We start from the raw sequence: 19,394 nt of genomic DNA, 5'->3' as shown, positions 1-19,394 counted from the left end.
AGCAAAATCATTATAAGGCCACCTTTGTTTAAAAGATAAAAGCTTTTCAAATTCTTCTATTGTCTAACTCAAAAAACTTTTTCAAATCCAGTAGAGACAATGCACACTCCCTTTAATGAAAATTTTCTAGCACAAAAATAACTCGAAAACAGGACAGTCACTCAAGGGATTCTCTAGGCTGGCAACCAATCCGAACTTGTCGATTAGTGAGTTGCACAAAGTCAAGCTAGATCAAAGTTACTACCATAAAATTACGAGTATCCCTAAGTGAGACTCTTTTCGCAAACAGAGTGGGAACTAAGTTAAGACAAGCTTCCTTACTTTTATTATCTCATTTTTTGCCTCAAAGTTTCTTCTTTCACGCTTTTGTCTGTCCATTCTTATTTTTATTTTGCTTTTCTTTGCAAAATTTTTTATCACTTTTTTCTTTCCTTTTTCTTTTGTCACTCTTCTTTTTCAAGACAAAAATTTATACACTTTGTTTTTCCACACTTTTTCTTACCTCTTTTGTTTTTCGGCTCACTACATCTTAACATTCTATTAGGCTTGCTTAAGCTATTCTCCCCCAAACTTGAAGGAGACAGTGTCCTCACTGGTTTTAAGTGTGAAAAATTTGAAGGCGCGTAAAAAATTTTTACCACTAAAGGACAAGGATCCTCCTCTTAAAAGATCTAAAAAGTTTAAAGGTTAAACATAAGAAGCAGAAAATGATTTTATCCTAAAACAACGTGGCAAATGAGTCATAGCTTGATCTAAATAGTAGAAAACAAAACTCATGCATATTCCTAATTATCATCATCGACATAGGAAAAGAACAAGAAACTACTCAAAGATGGTAAATCCAAGACTTTTCATGCTTAATATTGATAAGACAAACTGTGCATTCACTTGAAGATTCACAAAAACAAAAGTTAGGCAGCAATACACTTGATATGCATGATAATATAACTCTAGCCCAACACAAAAACACAATTCTCAACTGTTTTCAGCATGCTTCAATATAACAAAATCCAAACTAACTACAACATATCCCTAATCATGCACAACTAGCCTAGTATGCAAAAATCATAATTATCCGACTAAAGATAAGAGAAAAAGGATCAGAAGCTCCCTAATCTACTATCATCTTCCTCATCAGAATCATCACCATGCTGAGGTGGCTAAGAAGTTGAAGCACCTCCCAGGTTGATTGGAAACTCCGGGATATTGGGGTCGTATTGTGCCAAAACAACCTATTTATTCTTATTTTCGAAAACTGCTATTTTTTTAAACAAAATGCAATTAAACAACATCTTTAGAAATTACAAAACTCAAAAAAAAAATTAAATAAAATCCAAATTTTCATTTTAAAACAAACTTTTTTTTAGATAAAAGAAAACTTCTAAACTAAAAAATAAAAAAATAAAAAATAATAATAATTCACACCGAGTGCCCCTCCCATCAAGTTCGAAAAACCAAATGAGGGGTCAATTAAGTCATTCATGTATTTAAAAAGAAAATAGAGGTTTTACCTCTATCAAATTGATTTCCAAAATAAGACTTAACTCTTTGACCATTAACTTTAAAAATGTTACCCGAATTGTCTTCTAAGTCGATGGCCCCATGAGGATATACCTGTGCGATTTTGAATGGGCCTGACTATCGGGACTTTAACTTACCGGGAAACAATCGGAGTCTAGAGTTAAATAATAAAACTTTCTCACCTACTTGGAGGTTCTTGGGCCTTATTCGTCGATCATGCCATTGTTTTGTTTTTTCTTGGCATTTTCGTACGAAAATTGCCTAAATTCTTCTAACTCGTTCAATTGGAACTTCCGTTCTTTACCTACAGCATTAAAGTCAAAATTTAGTTTTTTAGTGGCCCAATATGTTTTATATTCTAATTCAACAGGAAGATGACAAGCCTTACCAAATACTAGACGAAAAGGAGACATACCAACAACGGTCTTGAAAGCAATCCAATACACCCAAAGGGAATCATCTAATTTAATCGTCCAATCTTTCCTATTTGTATTGACCATTTTTCCTAGGATAGATTTAATTTCCCTATTAGAGACCTCAGCCATGTCATTTGTTTGTGGGTGGTACACAGAAGCAATCTTATATTGGACATTATATTTTGCTCACACTTTAGCTACTGCTCTATTTACAAAATGCATTCCCTCATCACTAATTAGACATCTTGGAGTACCATAGAGCGTAAAAATATTTTTTTGCAAACATTAACAATTCTAGCATCATTTACTGAAGTTGCTATGGCGTCTATCCATTTAGACACATAATCGACGGCTAACAAAATGTAAATTTTACCAAATGACGGTGAGAATGGTCCCATAAAATCAATGTCCCATACGTCGAAAATTTCTACTTCTAAAATGGGGTTTAGAGGCATTTCATTTTTTTTTGGAAAGATTACCAACCCGTTGACACTTGTCACATACCTGGGCAAACTGGTGGTCGTCTCGAAATAAGGTGGGCCAAAAGAACCCATTTTGTAATACCTTAGTTGCAGTTTTTCAACCTGCAAAGTGCCCACCATACGGGGACGTATGACATGCTTCCAAGATTTTTGCTTGTTCCTCTTTTTCACAACCATCATGCTCAAGAAATCTAATTTTATCAAGGCATTTTTCTCATCACAATCAAGAATATGCTTATCACAAGAGATATTTACAACATCATTCTCATTTTTCTTTAAGCAAGCAATATCATCAAGTAAAGACTTATTTTCACTAGTTAAGATATAGTATTTCTTTTTAAGCATAACATACTTAGAGCCAAGCTTTTCTAAATCATTTTGCATATTCTCAAAAGCTTCAAACAACTCATCATAAGAAAGGGGGTCAAGAGTTACCTCATCATCTTGTTCATCCTCCTTGTCACTATGAGCCATGAAGCAAAAGTTGGCCACTTCTTCATTCTCACTTTCACTTCCACTTTCATCATTATCATCCCAAGTAGCCTTCATCGCTTTTTTATTGGATTTCTTGGATGATTTAAGAAGAGGACAATCGGTTCTAATGTGACCTGGTTTTTTGCATTCATAACAAATTACCTCATCCTTTTTACTCTTTTCACCTTTTGACTCTTTTTGGTTGGAGAAATGCTTCTTTAATTGTTTCTTCCTCTTAATGAAATTTTTATACTTACATGAGAGATATGCCACATCATCTTCATCAAGAGCATTCTCACCTTCGGAGTCAACTTTCACGGTGATGGTCTTCAATGCTATGCTCTTTTCTTTCTTTTTCTTCTCATCCTCCATGTTTTTCTTGATCTTTATCTCATGCGTCATCAACGAACCAATGAGTTCGTCCATGGAGAGAGTCTTGAGATCCTTTGTCTCTTGAATGGCGGTGGCTTTAGGTTCCCATTGTTTAGGCAAGGACCATAAGAGCTTCTTTACCTTCTCAAGATTTGAATATTCTTTTCCAAGCCCTTCTAAAGCATTGACAATGTTAGTAAATCTAATAAACATATCGGAAATAGCTTCATTTTCATCAATTTTAAACATTTCATATTGATGAACCAACATGTCAATATTTGTTTCTTTTACTTGACTAGTTCCTTCATGAGTAATTTCTAATTTATCTCATATATCCTTAGCAGTTTTACAAATAGACACCCTATTATACTCAACTTCATTCAAAGCACAAAACAAGCAATTAATAGCTTTAGCATTTAAAGAACATGCTTTCTTTTCAATTATAGATCATTCTTCTTTAGGCTTTACAACTCTAACACCATCAACATCATTTGTTGGAATTTTAAATCCTTCTTCAACAACATCCCACAAATCATAGTCAATAGAAAGCAAGAAAAATTTCATTCTATTTTTCCAATAACTATAATTATTACCATTAAAGAAATGAGGCTTAGTAATAGATTGACTATCGGTAAAAGGAATGAAACCTAAAGTTGCCATAACTCAAAAACAATTAAGTTTATCAAAGAAGAGCAACTTGCTCTGATACAAATTGTTGGATCGATATGGCAATCCTAGAGGGGGGTGGTGAATAGGGTTTAATTAACAAAATATAAACTTTTTAATAAATAGGCCTAATTTAAACAAAAATAATTCACTTTTTGATATATGCAATTTTAACAAAGTAAGATAAAATAAATTCTAAGGCAAACAAGAGAAATTTAAAGCAAACCATAAAATTCTAAGATTAATTGCAAAAATAAAGAAGAGAGAGGGTTAGAGAAATTTGACACCGGGAATTTTTATAGTGGTTCGGCACAACTGTCCTACCCTACTTCCCAAGCACCTCTTGGGTTGTAAATTGAAATTCTGACTCTTTCCACGGTAGGAGTCAAACTGATACACTGTTCTTCACAAGAGCAAAGACGATCCTCTCCACGGTGAGGATCACACCGTTACAATGAGTTGGAAATTTCTAAACACACTTACAAACTCTCAAATAGAGTAAATATACAAATTTGAGCTCACAAAAATTTCAATCCTCACAACAATAAGTTTCTCTCACAAATAAGATGGAAAGAAAAAATTGAGAACTTGGAGAGATTAGCAAATGAGAATTTTGAAGTTATGGAGGATTGAGAATAAGAGAATTGTTATTTAATTTTGAAGGAGGAGTTGAGTTTAAATAGAGGGAATAAAATGGTAAAAAAATCAAGTTTAATTTTGGATCATTAGATCTTAATTATTAAAAATAAAGGGTTGAGATAATTTTGAAAAAATAAATTAAGAATTATATATATATATATAATAATGATAAAATAAAATAAAATATGTATATATATATATAAAATGGGGTGACAAGTTTTGAATTATATATATATGTTAATAATAATAATAATAATAAAATGATATATATATTATATATATGTGTGTGTGTGTGTGTGAGAACGGTAAAAATTTTCAAAACTTTTTTTTAAACACTAACACATGGTAAAAAAATTTTAATTTTTTTAATTTTTTTTTATTTTCGAAGTTATCGTTTGTAACTTTTGATTTTTTTTTAATCTTTTCTTTTCTTTTTAAATATATATATATATATATATTTAAAACAAGCGTGTCACTTATCAGCTTACGAACTATCCACGTCATCTTCTCGGGTATTTTTCCTTCCAATTTGTTTCGATCGTAACTTCTCCGTTTGAGCTCCGATTTGGATGATCTAACAGTCGTTGGAATCATTGTAATGAGCTCTACGATCTGGACACTTTAAAAAAAACTAAAATTATCAATAAATAAAAATTAAGTTTGTTATCATCAAAACATTGATTAATTAATTAATTTGAGATGAAAGGCCAAAAAGCCAACAACCCCAACCAAAGACAGACTTAACAAACTCAAACTTAATAAATCTATTTCCTGCACCAACCACACACGGACTTTAACAAACCTAGATCATGGCAAAACAACAACCCAAACACCCCATAAATACTTTTACAAGGAGAAGAAGAATGAGGGAAAATTAGAGGGGTGAGTAAAGGGTTATCATATGGTTACTTTTGTAACAATCCCTATTAAAAAATAGTGTGTTTCTCATTGAAGAATAATAACAATACAAGCCTATTTATAGGCTTTAAGTACAAAGATAACCATGACTAATAATAGAAGAAATTTGAGATTCACAACCTCCATTCTTGAACTTGAAGAATAGTGTTTCACAAGAGTCTCCTAAATTTCTTTGGAAGTTTCCCAACCAACTACATACGACAGTGCAGTAGGTGAGAGTGTCACATTAATTAAGGTTACGAGAGCATTGTTGGGATTGGTGGAGTCAAAACGACGTCGTAACGAGCTAGAGAAGAGTCGGGATCGAGCTGGAACACGTTGGGGTTGAATCAGGATGAAAACAAGGGAGAAGCAAACGCTGCAGGCCACTTGGGCCAAGGAGGCAGCGCCGCGGCGCTGTCCAAATGGTGAATACGGGCGGACTTTTTCGTCCGTAGCGCCATGGCGCTGTTTCGATGCCTATATAAATGCAGCTTCGGGTTTAGGATTTCTTAGTTGAAAAAGGATTATTGTCCAGCCGATTTTGAGCCGTTTTTCAGAGGGTTTTGTGGCAATTTCAAGGGAGAGACTCAGGCATTGGCAGGGGCATTGAGGCTCATCAAGATCAACACATTCGGGGTAATTAGATCTTGATTATATGAGTTTTTCATTCTCGTTTCTAAGTATTAATTGTGAAAAATACTTAGAAGCTAGGGGGCTTTTGTTGAGACCTCTAGGGGATATTTTAGGGAGTGTTATTGTATCCAATCCTAAACAATATTAGTGAATTACCCACATCTGAGTGAAAGACTGAACGTAGCCCTTAGTGGTGAACCAGTATAATTCGCTGACTTGTCTTTATTGTTTTCTTCCTATTTGCATATTTGTAGTTGTGTTGGATATTTTCTGTGGAAGGGGAAATTATTTAGGTCAATTAATTTCTCAAGTGGTATCAGAGTTGTAGGGTTGCAGAATCATGGGTGATAGATATGAAGCACACCATTATTATGAAGAGGTCCTGAAGTTCAACGGAGAGAATTTCAGTTTTTGGAAGATGTAGGTAAAGGATCTTCTTTCATGCAAGATGATACACAAGACGTTAGGGGAGAGACCAGCAGGGATAAGGATTGGAATGAGATGGATGAGCAAGTCGTTGCGAACATCAGAAAGGCGTTGTGTGAGAGAGAGAAAGTACTGGCATTATTAGAAAACAGTTAAAATAGACTTCAGTTTTCGACATAGAAAATGTAAAGCTCAACAAGCTCAAGTTTCAAGTGTGGAAAAAATTCCTCGGCAAGTAAGCCATTGCATGTCAAAATGAAAATCAAACTTCAATTCCACAAATATCATGAACTTTGATATAGTTAATTGTTCAATTTTGCATCATAAAATTCATTCCAAATCGAAATAATAGACAATAGATTAGAAGTTACTGAAATGGGAAAAAAATTAGAATTCATCTTTCGATCACTAACTAATCTGGACCTCGACCTAGAAATTTCAAATTCAATATTATGACGTTAAATAGTACTTCTATTAAATAAAAAAAGCCTCATATTATTACAATCAATCAATAATCATACAAGTCCTCAATAACATTAGAATACCTTTTTACATTCAAACTAACATCATATTATCCCACACCAAAACACACAAACCGCATTAGAATCAAGAACCATCTCAACCATAACCCATATTATAATCATGAATAAATAACAAAGTTATATAAAAGAAGACAAACATACAGTAAATAATCTCCCCACGTAAGAGCTTACCAAGGGTGCTGATACTCCTAAGATCTATTTGTCCATATCCTGAAACAACAGAGATAGTTTGCTAAGAGTTCATAACCAATCAAAAGAATTTAAATCAAATTAAAGGGTGTTTAAGCGAGTCGATTACCAATTGACCTTTACCAAAGTTTGTCGGAACCACAAATCAAGGATCACTAACACATGGGTTCTATTGGGTTGATGCCGGAATGGTTTGATGCCACATATCTGATGTTAAAATGGGGTAGGCAAAAGTAACTACCCCCGTTCTACAACTTTTTTTCTTTTTTGTATCAAAATACTGTCTTCAAATGAAATACCAAAATAGTCTCATTGTGTAGATATAAAAACTACACTGCCAACTAGATATCACCACAAAATCTACCAATCCGAAAGAAGAATTAAAATCTTCTAGAGATTAACCCAAAAACTTGCCTTTCATTTGACACTTTCTCATGAGATGATAAGTATGAAAGACCAATTAACATAATGATCTTTTAACTTTCTCATGAGATGATAAGTATGAAAGACCAATTAACATAATGATCTTTTACATAGAATGCGATGAAGTTGGCAATTGATATCCAATAAGAAATCGGCGTAATAAGATTAAAAGTTAAGAGAAAGTTGATAGTAAAATGAGAAAATCCGGATTTGGAATATTTACATGCCTCTAATCAAACATGATATTAGTCATCACTCCTAAACAGATTCATACCAAAGTTGATATGAGTTCCAACAAAGTGTTTCGACCCAAAAGTTATAAAATTATTTTTAGTTATGGGTTGTCTGATATACAAATGGAATGGAATTAATTCCATAAAACAAAGAAGTAAAGCACAGACAGTTAAAAAGAAGGAAAATATAGAGAGAATAAAAACCCAGATATTTCTTGTTTTATATATTTATGCAACCGACACTCTACGTCTATGATCATGACTCTCAATTGCGTGAAATATTCGAATATATCAAATTAAGCGAAACATATATCATTAGCAAGGAAATTAACAATGTTCTTCTAAGTAAATCATGATTAAAACGAAGGAGATAAAATATTAGGAGTAACTGGAACTAGACGTTGTCGATTTCGAATAGAGATATATAATTAGTCCCGAAAGAAAGTGATGGTAAATCGTAATAGACATGTGCGTTCAAGTAGACAGTGAAATCAAAGAATGAAAGCCAGAGAATCGGGTCGCCGCTGAGATTGTGTCTAAACTGTAGGTCGCCGCTGCTGCTTGAAGAGATGGACATTGCCGTCGATTGAAGCCGTGGAGCTCGCGGTCGAAATCCTCCTTTGTTGCGTCACCGTCATAACTCACTCGTCCCTCTGTCTATTTCGCACGATCGAAAATGAAGGTGGGAGAGGCAAAAGGCTTAGGGTGAAAGATAAATTAGGTTAAAATTAAAGTTTGGGCCACTTTTAATATTCGCCCAAATGCTGATTTACAATGTCGGGAACTTAATTTTTCTTTTCATAAATTTTTTCAAAGGTTTTTTCAAAATCTTCAATAAAAAATCATATATTTTTTTAATGTTTCAAATATTTGTTGACAAATGTGTTGTTTTTCTGAAGTTTTCAATAACCTTCGATAAAAGATAACATAAGTTTCAAAAGTTTATGAAATTTGTTAATAAATTTGTATCTTTTTCGAAGGTTTTTTTATAACCTTTGAGAAAAAATACATAATTTTCAAAGATTTTCTAAAAACTTTCGATAAAATATCATATATTTTTCAAAGGTTTAAAGTATTTGTTGATAAATGTATTATTTTTCAAAGGTTTTCAATAACCTTCGATAAAATCATGAATAATTTTTGAAGGTCTTCAAAATACCTTCAATAAAAGATTAGCTTTTTCGAAGGATTTAAGTAACCTTCGATAAAAAATGTATAATTTTCGAAGGTTTTCAAAACACCTTCGATAAAAGATCATCTTTTTCGAAGGTCTTTTATACCTTTTATAAAAATGTAGAATTTTCAAAGGTTTTCTTAAAACCTTCGATAAAATATCATATATTTTTCAAAGGTTTAAAATATTTGTTGATAAATATATTGTTTTTCCAAGATTTTTAATTACCTTTATAAAATAGTTAATAGTTTCCGAAGGTCTTTAAAAAAACCTTCGATAAAGGTTAATCTTTTTCGAAGGTTTTTAATAACCTTTGAAAAAAATGCATAATTTTCAAAGGTTTTCTATAAACCTTCAATAAAATATCATATTTTTTTCAAAGGCTGCACATATTTGTTGATAAATATACTGTTTTTCAAAAGTTTTCAATAACCTTCAATAAAATATGGTCGAAACAGCCCATTTTCTTGTAATGTAGGGATCCATTTGAAGAATTCACAGTAATGAGTTGGTGTTTGATATGTATAAACATTAATATATTATTAAGCTGCTAACAGGATGGGTAATTTAAATTGTACTAGAGGAAGCATATGATATGGTTAGCGTGATTTTATCCCAATCTGTGCTTAGAGGAAGAAAAGGCTTTGTGTTAACTTGGGGAAGATGCACAACAAGCTGCATCAGGATGCCAACCTTTCTCATTTTCTTCGGCGAAAACATCATGTGAGAACAAAAGCTTCAAGGAGATTTTTCTCCATTTCTTCTGTTTTTGTTCTCAGTACCTTGAGTTGATTTCTTGAGAGAGACACTAGGCTGGTTGAAAGTTTTCACACAATTTACTCCAAATTCTTAATACCTATTATTGGACTTCTAGAGTGAGAAAAAACTTATTGAAATCAGTCCATTGGACATTAACTATGATAGTTGGAGGAAGCAAATAAAGCAAGTAAATGTTCATGTGTTAGAGGTAATTGGGATACCTTTGGAAGGAAATCCTAAATCACTGACTCATTGGTCTCATGCGTGAAAAAAGTTCAAGGGTAACTATCTAAATGGAGGAAGTAACTTTCTTAGGGAGGGAGATAGAATTTGTTTATGGTTTGTTTCCCTTTCCAGAGGTGGTTTGGATTTAAGAAACTTAATTAAGAAGAATGAAGTTTGAAGGGTTAGTTCTCTTTGATACTGGATCATGGTCTTTTTCTTCTTCTAAACACAGATTTGAAAAAAAAAAGAAAAAATAATAATTAAACCAATAATTTGTTTCAATAAATTGAACATTAAAATACAGAATTTTAATTCGAAAGAGAGATCTTTCTTTGAAGTTACGGAGTAACTTCTATTGAAAAGCAAGTTGATTAAAAGTAATTGCATCAAAGTGTATGTTTCATAACATTGCCATTCTGCTGGGGACGATAAAAGAGCAAAAGGAACATTGACATGTTCGTTGTCAAGTCATCTTCATGGGCAAAAAAGTTCAGCTAAATAAACTAGATATATATCAAATAGTTACTAGTATGAGGAGGCAATCTAGCAGATAAATTGTGCACTATTAAGAATCCTCAATCTTGTAAATTCGAGCATGATGACCTAAGTCTCAAAAAGAAAGTAAAAACCAAAATGAAATAATTGTGCACTATTTCTTTCCCACTCTTGAGTCATGTTCTAGGTCCCTTAGCTGGTTAAGTTCATAATTGTATTTTTTTTTTTTTATGCTTTCTACTTCTAGCTTAGGGAGGAATTACTTCTGAAAGAAATTGATAGCGCTAAACTATTTATAGCCATCGTTTTCCAAACCTATTGATTTTGAACTTTGATAGGATCATGACTACTTTTGGAATATCTTGCAATCTAATCACTAATAATAATGTTGCCCTAAATTGTAAGTTAGCTACAAATTAATTACTGAATGTCAAGATCTTCTAAAATATAAAATCCCATGTGGCTACATAGTTACTCTTCATTATATGAGTTCTGTTGTTACTTTCTAACAAAAGGTGCAATTATAAACATAGTACACAAACAACAAAAGGTATATTTTGTAGTCACCATCGATAAAAAAAATCAATATTTTTTTTAAATAGCACCTTTTTCAAAGGTTTCTAGCAACCTTCGTAGAAAAAGTTAATAATTTCATAGTTTTTTCGAAGGTTTTTCGAAACCTTCAATTAAAGATCATATATTTTTCGAATGATTCAAATATTTGTTGATAAATGTATTGCTTTTCAAAGGTTTTCAACGACCTTCGATAAAACATTGAATAATTTTTGAAGGCCTTCAAAATACCTTGGATAAAAGATTATCTTTTTTGAAGATTTTTAATAACCTTTCATAAAAAACATGTATAATTTCCAAAGGTTTTCTAAAAACCTTCGATAAAATATCATATATGTTTCAAATGTTTAAAATATTTGTTGATAAATGTATTGTTTTTCAAAGGTTTTCAATTACCTTTACAAAATAGTGAATAATTTTCAAAGGTCTTTCAAAATAACTTCAATAAAGGTTAACCTTTTTCGAATGTTTTTAATAACCTTTGAGAAAAATGCATAATTTTCGAGAGTTTTCTATAAACCTCTGATAAAATATCATATATTTTTTTAGGGTTGCACATATTTGTTCATACATATACTGTTTTTCAAAAGTTTTCAATAACCTTCGATAAAAGTTGGTCGAAACAGTCCCATTTTCTTGTAGATATGAATAACCTATTTGTATTAATTTTTTAATTTTAGATGTACACATAATTTATGAGACTGATTAGAGAGTTGCTTTTTTACTATTAGTGTGGCTACAAATGGGACATTCAAAGCCCATTTGGTAAGTTATCCTCTTTTTATTTCTTGAGAAACAGATTTTGTTGGATAACTCATCATGTTTCTCGTTTCTAAATTTTGAGAAACATTTCCAAAAAATGGTAAAATTTTTAGAACTCTAAAAGTAGTTTCGTTTTTGTTGTTTCCGTTTTTTTTCTAATGTTTAGGAGAACTATTTATGAAATAAATAGTGTATTTTTCACATTGATTCCTGGATGTGGTCTGTTGGCACCAACTTCCTCGTATTTTTGTTTCTTTTTCTTTTTTACAAAAAAAACAAGAAATTACCGAACGAATTTTTGTTTGTAGTTCTAAAAAAATTAGAAACAAAAAATAGAAAACAAGAAAAGAGACCATTACCAAACAGGCATATAACTCAAATGACAATGATAACCCCCTGGATTTGAGTTAAATACTACATAGTATGGTAATTGTTTAAAAAGGTAGTGTTTGGCCCATTGGTTGAATCTTTAACCTTTGTTCGTGCCCTTCCTTCCGTGCTTGGAGTTCGATTCATAGTAGCAGTGTTTTTTAGTAGTAGTGTTCGAAACCTTAAAAATTTAAGCAACAAAAAAATTAACTATAATTTAGTTTTTATCTAAATTCTATCAATTATTTCATACCATAAATATATATTTTCGAACTCATTTAAAAACAAGAAAATTTTTTTCAACCAATTTTCAAATGAAAATCTATCAAAGAGTAAAATTAGCAACACAAGTGAAATTTCAGCACTTATCTAAGTGTGATGTGCAAATTGATACATACCGCTACGTTCAAGTGTAAAATTGATTTTTTTATTATATTTATATGCATTCGTGCCCCTAACATGAACTCCTGCAAACTAGATATATATTAACTATATAGTTTATTATTTCTTTATAATATTCACATTTTCTATATGCTTGTTATTTGCATGGTTGCCATTATTGCAATCAATGTTTAAATATAGTTGTTGGCAAAATTGTTAAAGTCTCAATTTTATGTACATATCATAAAATATGGATATGATGTTTATGATGGGATTTTTTTTAACATTTTTTTTAATTAAACTATTTTTAAAAATAATGCTGATTTATTGAAAAAAAGGAAAAAAATTGCATTATTGGAAACTTATTCCAAAAATAATGTTGTTGTAGAAAACGTGGGGCTTGGTGGTCTCTTGAAGAGACGACCACTGCATGATGGACACGTGTGGTCTTAAAACCCTAACCCCACTTGCCCCATTTGTGCCCCAACTTTTACCCCACTTTTTGTCTTCTTCGATGTACCACCCCTCTCCCCCCCCCCTCCCGGCCGCTGCCAAGACTTGCCGCCGTTGTCGCCGCTCCCATTTGCTGTCGTCGACACTCCCGCCGTCGATGTCGTCTGTCGTCCATCGCTCACTGTAAGTTTTTTTTATTTTTATTTTATATAAAGTAACATTATTTTGTTTTTGTTTTTTTTAAGGGACCACTTCTTTCCCACTTTCCCGGAATTACAAGGACCACAAGGCATTTATGTTTTGTATATTATTTTATATTATGTATTTATATGTCATATTTTTTTATTCGGATTTATTTAAATATAATTAATATAAAATGTAAGGATGTTGTGTTTATATGTTCTGTTTTTTATTTGGTTTTATCTTAATTAATTTATTAGATTTTATTTACTAATATAAATTAGTTTTATAATTTTGTAAATTGATTTAAATTAATTGTTAATTAATTAAGACTCAATTAATTAATGCACATTTATTTTTTATAATTAGTTATATGTCTTGAGTATTTTTTTATTAATAAATTTAGGTAATTATAATATTATACTTTTTTGTATTACAATTAAAATTAGATTATTTGATTAGAATAGTTAGATTTAATTAAAAACTTAATTGAAGATCTTTTTTTCCAATTTCGGATTTAAATGGCAGCTAAATGTTTAGCGATTGTATTGTATACGAATGGAGGTACTATTGATGGTGTAAATGAAGTTGGTTATGATGGACCGTCAAGTGGAGGTTTTACTGTGTATAGTGGTATCGAATTTGAACATTTTGTTGAAATGGTTAGACTGTCTCTGAAGGTAGATCTGAGCAGGAATAAGTTAGACCTTGTCTATAGATACCCTAATCAAACACCATCACGATCAATTAAATACATTCTCATTCCATTGGAGAACCAGAATACACTGAATTTAATGTTCTCAATTGCACCGCCATGTCCACCATTAGTGGAATTATATGTGAATGTTAGGAATATAATGAATGTCCCATTGGACATCGAGGGACCTAGCCAATGTATTGACCCTAGTAAAAGTCTTAATCCTGAACCTGAGTTAATTGTGCCTCCAATGACTAATTTAGATGAAGATATGGATTTAACTGCTGAGAATAAGTTTATAGAACTCAAGACGACAACAGATGATGAGTTTGATGAATTGGACCTCGAGGGGAACATGATATCCCATCTCCAACATTTAATGACATAGACATTGACACGATTAATATCAATGCAGAACATGATTGTATGATTCAACCAATGGCTGCTGAAATGATATGTTGTACAAAGGGTTCAGTTGTAAGGATAAACGAACTATGCAACATATCGTGAAACATTTTGCTGTGAAGAGTCACCATCCTTACGAAGTTGTAGAGTCCGCACCATCCAAATGGACGAATAGATGTAAGAAGTGGCAAGATGGATGCAAATGGCGACTTCGTGCGATTCTCAATAAATCTTATAACCTATGGGAGATTACAAAATGTGTAGACCAACATTCTTGTTTGTACTCAGAATTCAATCAAAGTCATACTCAATTGAATTCGAATATGATAAGCATAGCATTTTGTGATACAATGAGAGCTAATCCTTCTACAAGTATTTCGACACTTCAAGATTTGATAGAGGAAAATTTTGGATATCATGTTCCTTATAGGAGGGTTTGGGAAGGAAAAACAAAAATTTTGACTCGTATTTTTGGTGACTGGGATAAATCATATCAACTTCTACCACAGTGGATGTACATGTTAAAATACACTAATCTAGGAACAATTGTCGAATGGAAAATTAGAAATTATGGACAATCAGGTAACAGCATTCTTCATTCTGTATTCTGGTCATTCGATCCTTGCATTGAAACCTTTCAAAAGTTTCGACCCGTGCTTCAAATAGATGGTACTCACCTATATGGAAAGTATAAGGGGGAGCTATTGATTGTAACATCGGTCGATTCAAATGGACATTTGCTACCTCTTGCTTTTGCCATTGTGGACGAAGAGAGTCGTGAGAACTGGGGATGGTTTTTAAAAAACCTATGAAAAGTTGTTACACATGAAGAGATATGTCGTATTTCAGACCGACATGGGGGTATTATCTCTGCTATTAACAATATAGATAATGGTTGGACCGGACCGAAATCACATCACAGATTTTGTCTACGACATGTTTCTAACAACTTCAACCATAAATACAACTATGCATAATTGAAAAAAATGGTTTATCGTACTGGTTCTCAATTCTAGATTCGGAAGTATAACAAGGACGTGGAAGAAATTAAATTACAAAATAGCTCTTGTATGGATTTCTTCCACAACATTGGGGTTGAGAAGTGGACCTATCACATGATGGTGGGTATAGATATGGGTGGATAACAACCAATCTTTCAGAATGCATTAATGGAGTCCTCAAAGGAGCTCGAATGTTACCCATCACTACAATGGAGGAACTTACATTCTACTGATGTGTAAAATATTTTGAGAAGCAAAGGGAGGAGACAAGAGATGATTTGAGTAGAAATGAAGAATACACAAGGTATTATTTAGGTTGTTGTTTAATGTTCTTTATTGTGTAAATAATGTTAACTTACATTATCAAGCTAAACAGGTATGCTTACGATAAGCTTGTTAGATGGGCGGCGAGATCCACGAAACACACTGTAGTTCATTATGATCGAGTCGTTGGTGTGTTTCATTTGAAAACAAATCATCATTATTACAATTCAAAAGGTGGGAACATACAAATAGTGAGAATAACCGCCGTAGAACCGTAGAACGTTCATGTACATGCAACAAGTGGCAAACATATGGATTATCATATTCTCATTTAATGGCAGTTTGTTCACACCTAAATTTTAAGTACGAAGACTATATTGAGGATTGTTACAAGCTTTCAAAGTACGCTGAGTCTTACGCTCCTCAATTTGAGCCCATCCAACATGAAGATTATTGGATCGCTCATCCAAACATGCCTATTTTGCACGCCGATCCAACTTTATTGAGACTGCCTGGAAGATCAAAGAGTTCTCGTATTCACAATGAGATGGATTTGAAAGAACCAAGTGTTCAACAAAGATGTGCGATTTGTAATCAACTTGGCCACAATCGAAGAGAATGTCATTCGAGACGACAGGGAGCACCATCATAGTTTGATATTTATTGTTGGAGTTTGATATTTACTGTTGGAGTTTATGTTAATTTATTTGTTAGTGTAATTTCTCTTTTAATTTAAACTGTATGTGGTTGTAATTTGATATTTATTATTGGAGTTTGATGCTTTTATGATGAATCTTTATAAACGTTGTGGTTCTAATTTGATCTTGTAATTTTGATTTTGTTGGAGTTTGTCAAACTAATGATTATTTATGGTATTAGATTATGGAACTAGATCCAGGTCCTACCGATCGATCTATATTGTATGCACAAGCTCGACATCGATCCGAATTAGTTTGGCAAGGTCAATGTAATGAGGAGTTGCATTACCAACGTAGAGAGGCAGTATTGAATCGCTCCATCTCGCTCCATCCTCTAATTAAGCATGCATTACGTGCTTTTGGATTTTACGGGTTTGCTAGAGTGAAATTCATCCAATTAGATTGGCATTTGATAACCGCGCTTGTAGAACGATGGAGGCTGGAGACTCATACATTCCAAATGCCGGATGGAGAGTGTACCATCACTCTACAGGATGTAGAGGTGCAACTTGGGTTACCAGTAAATGGTGAGCCCCTTATCGGTCCCATTAATTATGATTGGAAAGGCATCGGTCAACAATTACTTGGGGTGACTCCAGATGATCGACACATCAGAGGTTCTAGGTTGAGTTTACCTTGGCTAGCTTCTCAATTTTGTAACCTGAACGATGATGCAGATGAGGAAACCATTGCCAGATACGCACGTGCCTATATTATGCAGCTTATCGGTAGTAGCCTATTTGCCGACAAGTCTAACAACTTGGTGCATTTGATGTTCCTTCCACTGCTATCAGATTTTGGGGTAGCTGGACGTTTTAGTTGGGGTGGAGCATGTTTGGCATGGTTGTACCGAACTTTGTGCAAAGCGTGTCGCTCTGACTCACGTGACATTGTCGGCCCAATTATACTTCTTCAAGTATGGTCTTGGGATCGGTTTCCAACGATGGCTCCACAACATCGTCACATCTCCAATCACGAGCTTGTGGATCTACCATTAGCTGCCCGGTATGTTGATATAACTATTGAATTGTTTTACACATTTAATTGTTCTACTGAAATAATTGTTCACTTATAATATTGTTGTAGATGGAGGGATCAATTTTGTGTTACAGAAGTATCTACACATATTTTGATCCAATTTAGATACATGTTGTACATCTTGTCCCCTTGTTTGGTACGTTTTCAAATTTTTAAAATTTTAAGTATATATCGATTTACAATTAATTACACGTTTTATTTATTACGATTTCAGATAATCTGGGAGCCATATAGTAAGGAATTTGCAAGCTTACCTGACTACTGTATCAGTGGACATGATGTATGGTGCACTGTAAGTCCACTCATATGCTTTCATGTCGTTAAGTGACATCATCCAAATAGAGTTACAAGACAATTTGGTATGAAACAAGCAATTTCACAAGTGTCCAGTTGGGAACCAAGGATACATGACATAGACATTCGGGATAACACATGGCAAACTGCATCTTTCGTAGCGAGGTGGCGCGTGCATAGAGATTATATTATTATAAATCCTCCCATGGACGATGATGGTGCTTGCGATCCATAATACATGAGTTGGTATTTATCAATAACTAGACGTTATCTTACTCGAAAAGCAGCATCATTTGGTGCTACGGTACAAATTTTAATTAGGTTATATAAACTATTCGAATTTAAATATATATTTATGAATTTTTAATTTTTAATTTCGTGCTATGGTACAATTTTTAATTTTTTCTATGTAGGTTGCGTGTTTCGAGCAAATAAGTATTATCTCGTCATCAGAAAATATTAATAGGTAGTGTAACGTTGGCGGTAGACATCTTCAAAGCCTTCATCAGATGTATAACGTGTCTACTCCAGCTCGTGGCCCTAGGCTTAGAGGACGTCGTCAAGTAGATCAAGATGCTCCAATAGAGCTTGACGATCCTGTACCTGAAGTTATCTATCATAACGTCGAGGACATTCCACCGTTTACACAGACACAAGATGATGCAGGTTCATCGACGCCTATGTTCATGATACCGACTCCTGGTTCATAAAATTAATATTATGAATTGAGTTTAAATAAAAAATTTTGTAAATTAAAAAATAAATTTTATATATAAGAATAAATAAATAGATGGATAAATTAATAAAGTTACTAGAAGAAAAAATAAAATATATAATTTAGTTTATATAAATAATATTATGAATCTTGTTTAAATAAAAATATTTTGTAAATTAAAAAAATTATATATTCAAAAATAAATAAGTATAAATTAATTAAAAAAAGGAATGTTGTTAATTAAAAAAGGGCAAGAGACGACCACATGGGATGGTCATCTCTTAAAGAGCGACCATCTCAAGTTTAATTAACGTGGCGTCAGATAGCGTTATTTTTGGAATAAGTTTCCAATAATGCAATTTTTTCCTTTTTTTCAATAAATTAGCATTATTTTTAAAAATATTTTAATTAAAAACAATATTAAAAAATCTGTTTATGATGATATATATATCTAAGCAAATCATAATAATTAAGAAATTTACTAAAAGCTACGAGCTAGCTAAGCTGTTAGGATATGGCTACTCTTCTCAATATCTTTCCTCTATCTCCATATTTGTTGTATTAGAGAAATTTACTAAAAATGTTTAAATTAATAAAGAAACATTTTAACCTCATACATATATTGGAAATTTCTATTAAAGAAAATACTTAGGTCATGACTGATCATCACCTATCTGACCAATATTGAAAATTTTACAACTCATTATTTAAAAGAAAAATTCTATATTTTTACATTTATTTATCTTAATTGGCAATCATTAGTTTTCACATCTAAAACCTTATAAGTATTTTCCTTCTATTATTATTCCCCTTAGAGCCACACACAATTACATCAATAGGGCTCGTCAAGTTAGTTTAGTTGTGGCTTCCACACTATAAATGGTACTTTTTTTTTTTGCATACGACTATTTTGAGATATGGGGATCAAACCTCTAACCTTGAAGGAAAGAGTACATGTCAATTATTGAGCTATGTTCATGTTGATAAAAGATACT

At 32.5% G+C, this 19,394-nt stretch overlaps 1 protein-coding gene across 1 annotated transcript; it reads left to right on the top strand.

Moving 5' to 3' along the window:
- The first annotated feature begins 16,536 nt into the window (after window positions 1–16,536).
- On the top strand, window positions 16,537–18,394 carry LOC111018266 (serine/threonine-protein phosphatase 7 long form homolog). Its single transcript, XM_022294292.1, has 4 exons — window positions 16,537–17,357; window positions 17,439–17,526; window positions 17,605–17,682; window positions 18,194–18,394. Exons 1-4 carry the CDS (start codon window positions 16,537–16,539, stop codon window positions 18,392–18,394), a joined length of 1,188 nt encoding a protein of 395 aa, XP_022149984.1.
- The last annotated feature ends 1,000 nt before the right edge of the window (window positions 18,395–19,394 follow it).

The sequence above is a fragment of the Momordica charantia genome, assembly GCF_013281855.1.
Source record: "Momordica charantia cultivar OHB3-1 chromosome 6 unlocalized genomic scaffold, Mcharantia_2.0 BLBB01000006.1, whole genome shotgun sequence".
NCBI classification, from domain to species: Eukaryota; Viridiplantae; Streptophyta; class Magnoliopsida; order Cucurbitales; family Cucurbitaceae; genus Momordica; species Momordica charantia.
Note: the sequence above shows the minus strand (reverse complement) of the source record. Positions and strands in the feature narration are given on the sequence as shown.

Coding starts and splice junctions, on each gene's coding strand:
- LOC111018266 (XM_022294292.1), top strand. CDS start 16,537: ATGGAACTAGATCCAGGTCCTACCGATCGATCTATATTGTATGCACAA. Junction 17,358..17,438: donor GATCTACCATTAGCTGCCCG/GTATGTTGATAT, acceptor ATATTGTTGTAG/ATGGAGGGATCAATTTTGTG. Junction 17,683..18,193: donor GACATGATGTATGGTGCACT/GTAAGTCCACTC, acceptor AGCCTTCATCAG/ATGTATAACGTGTCTACTCC.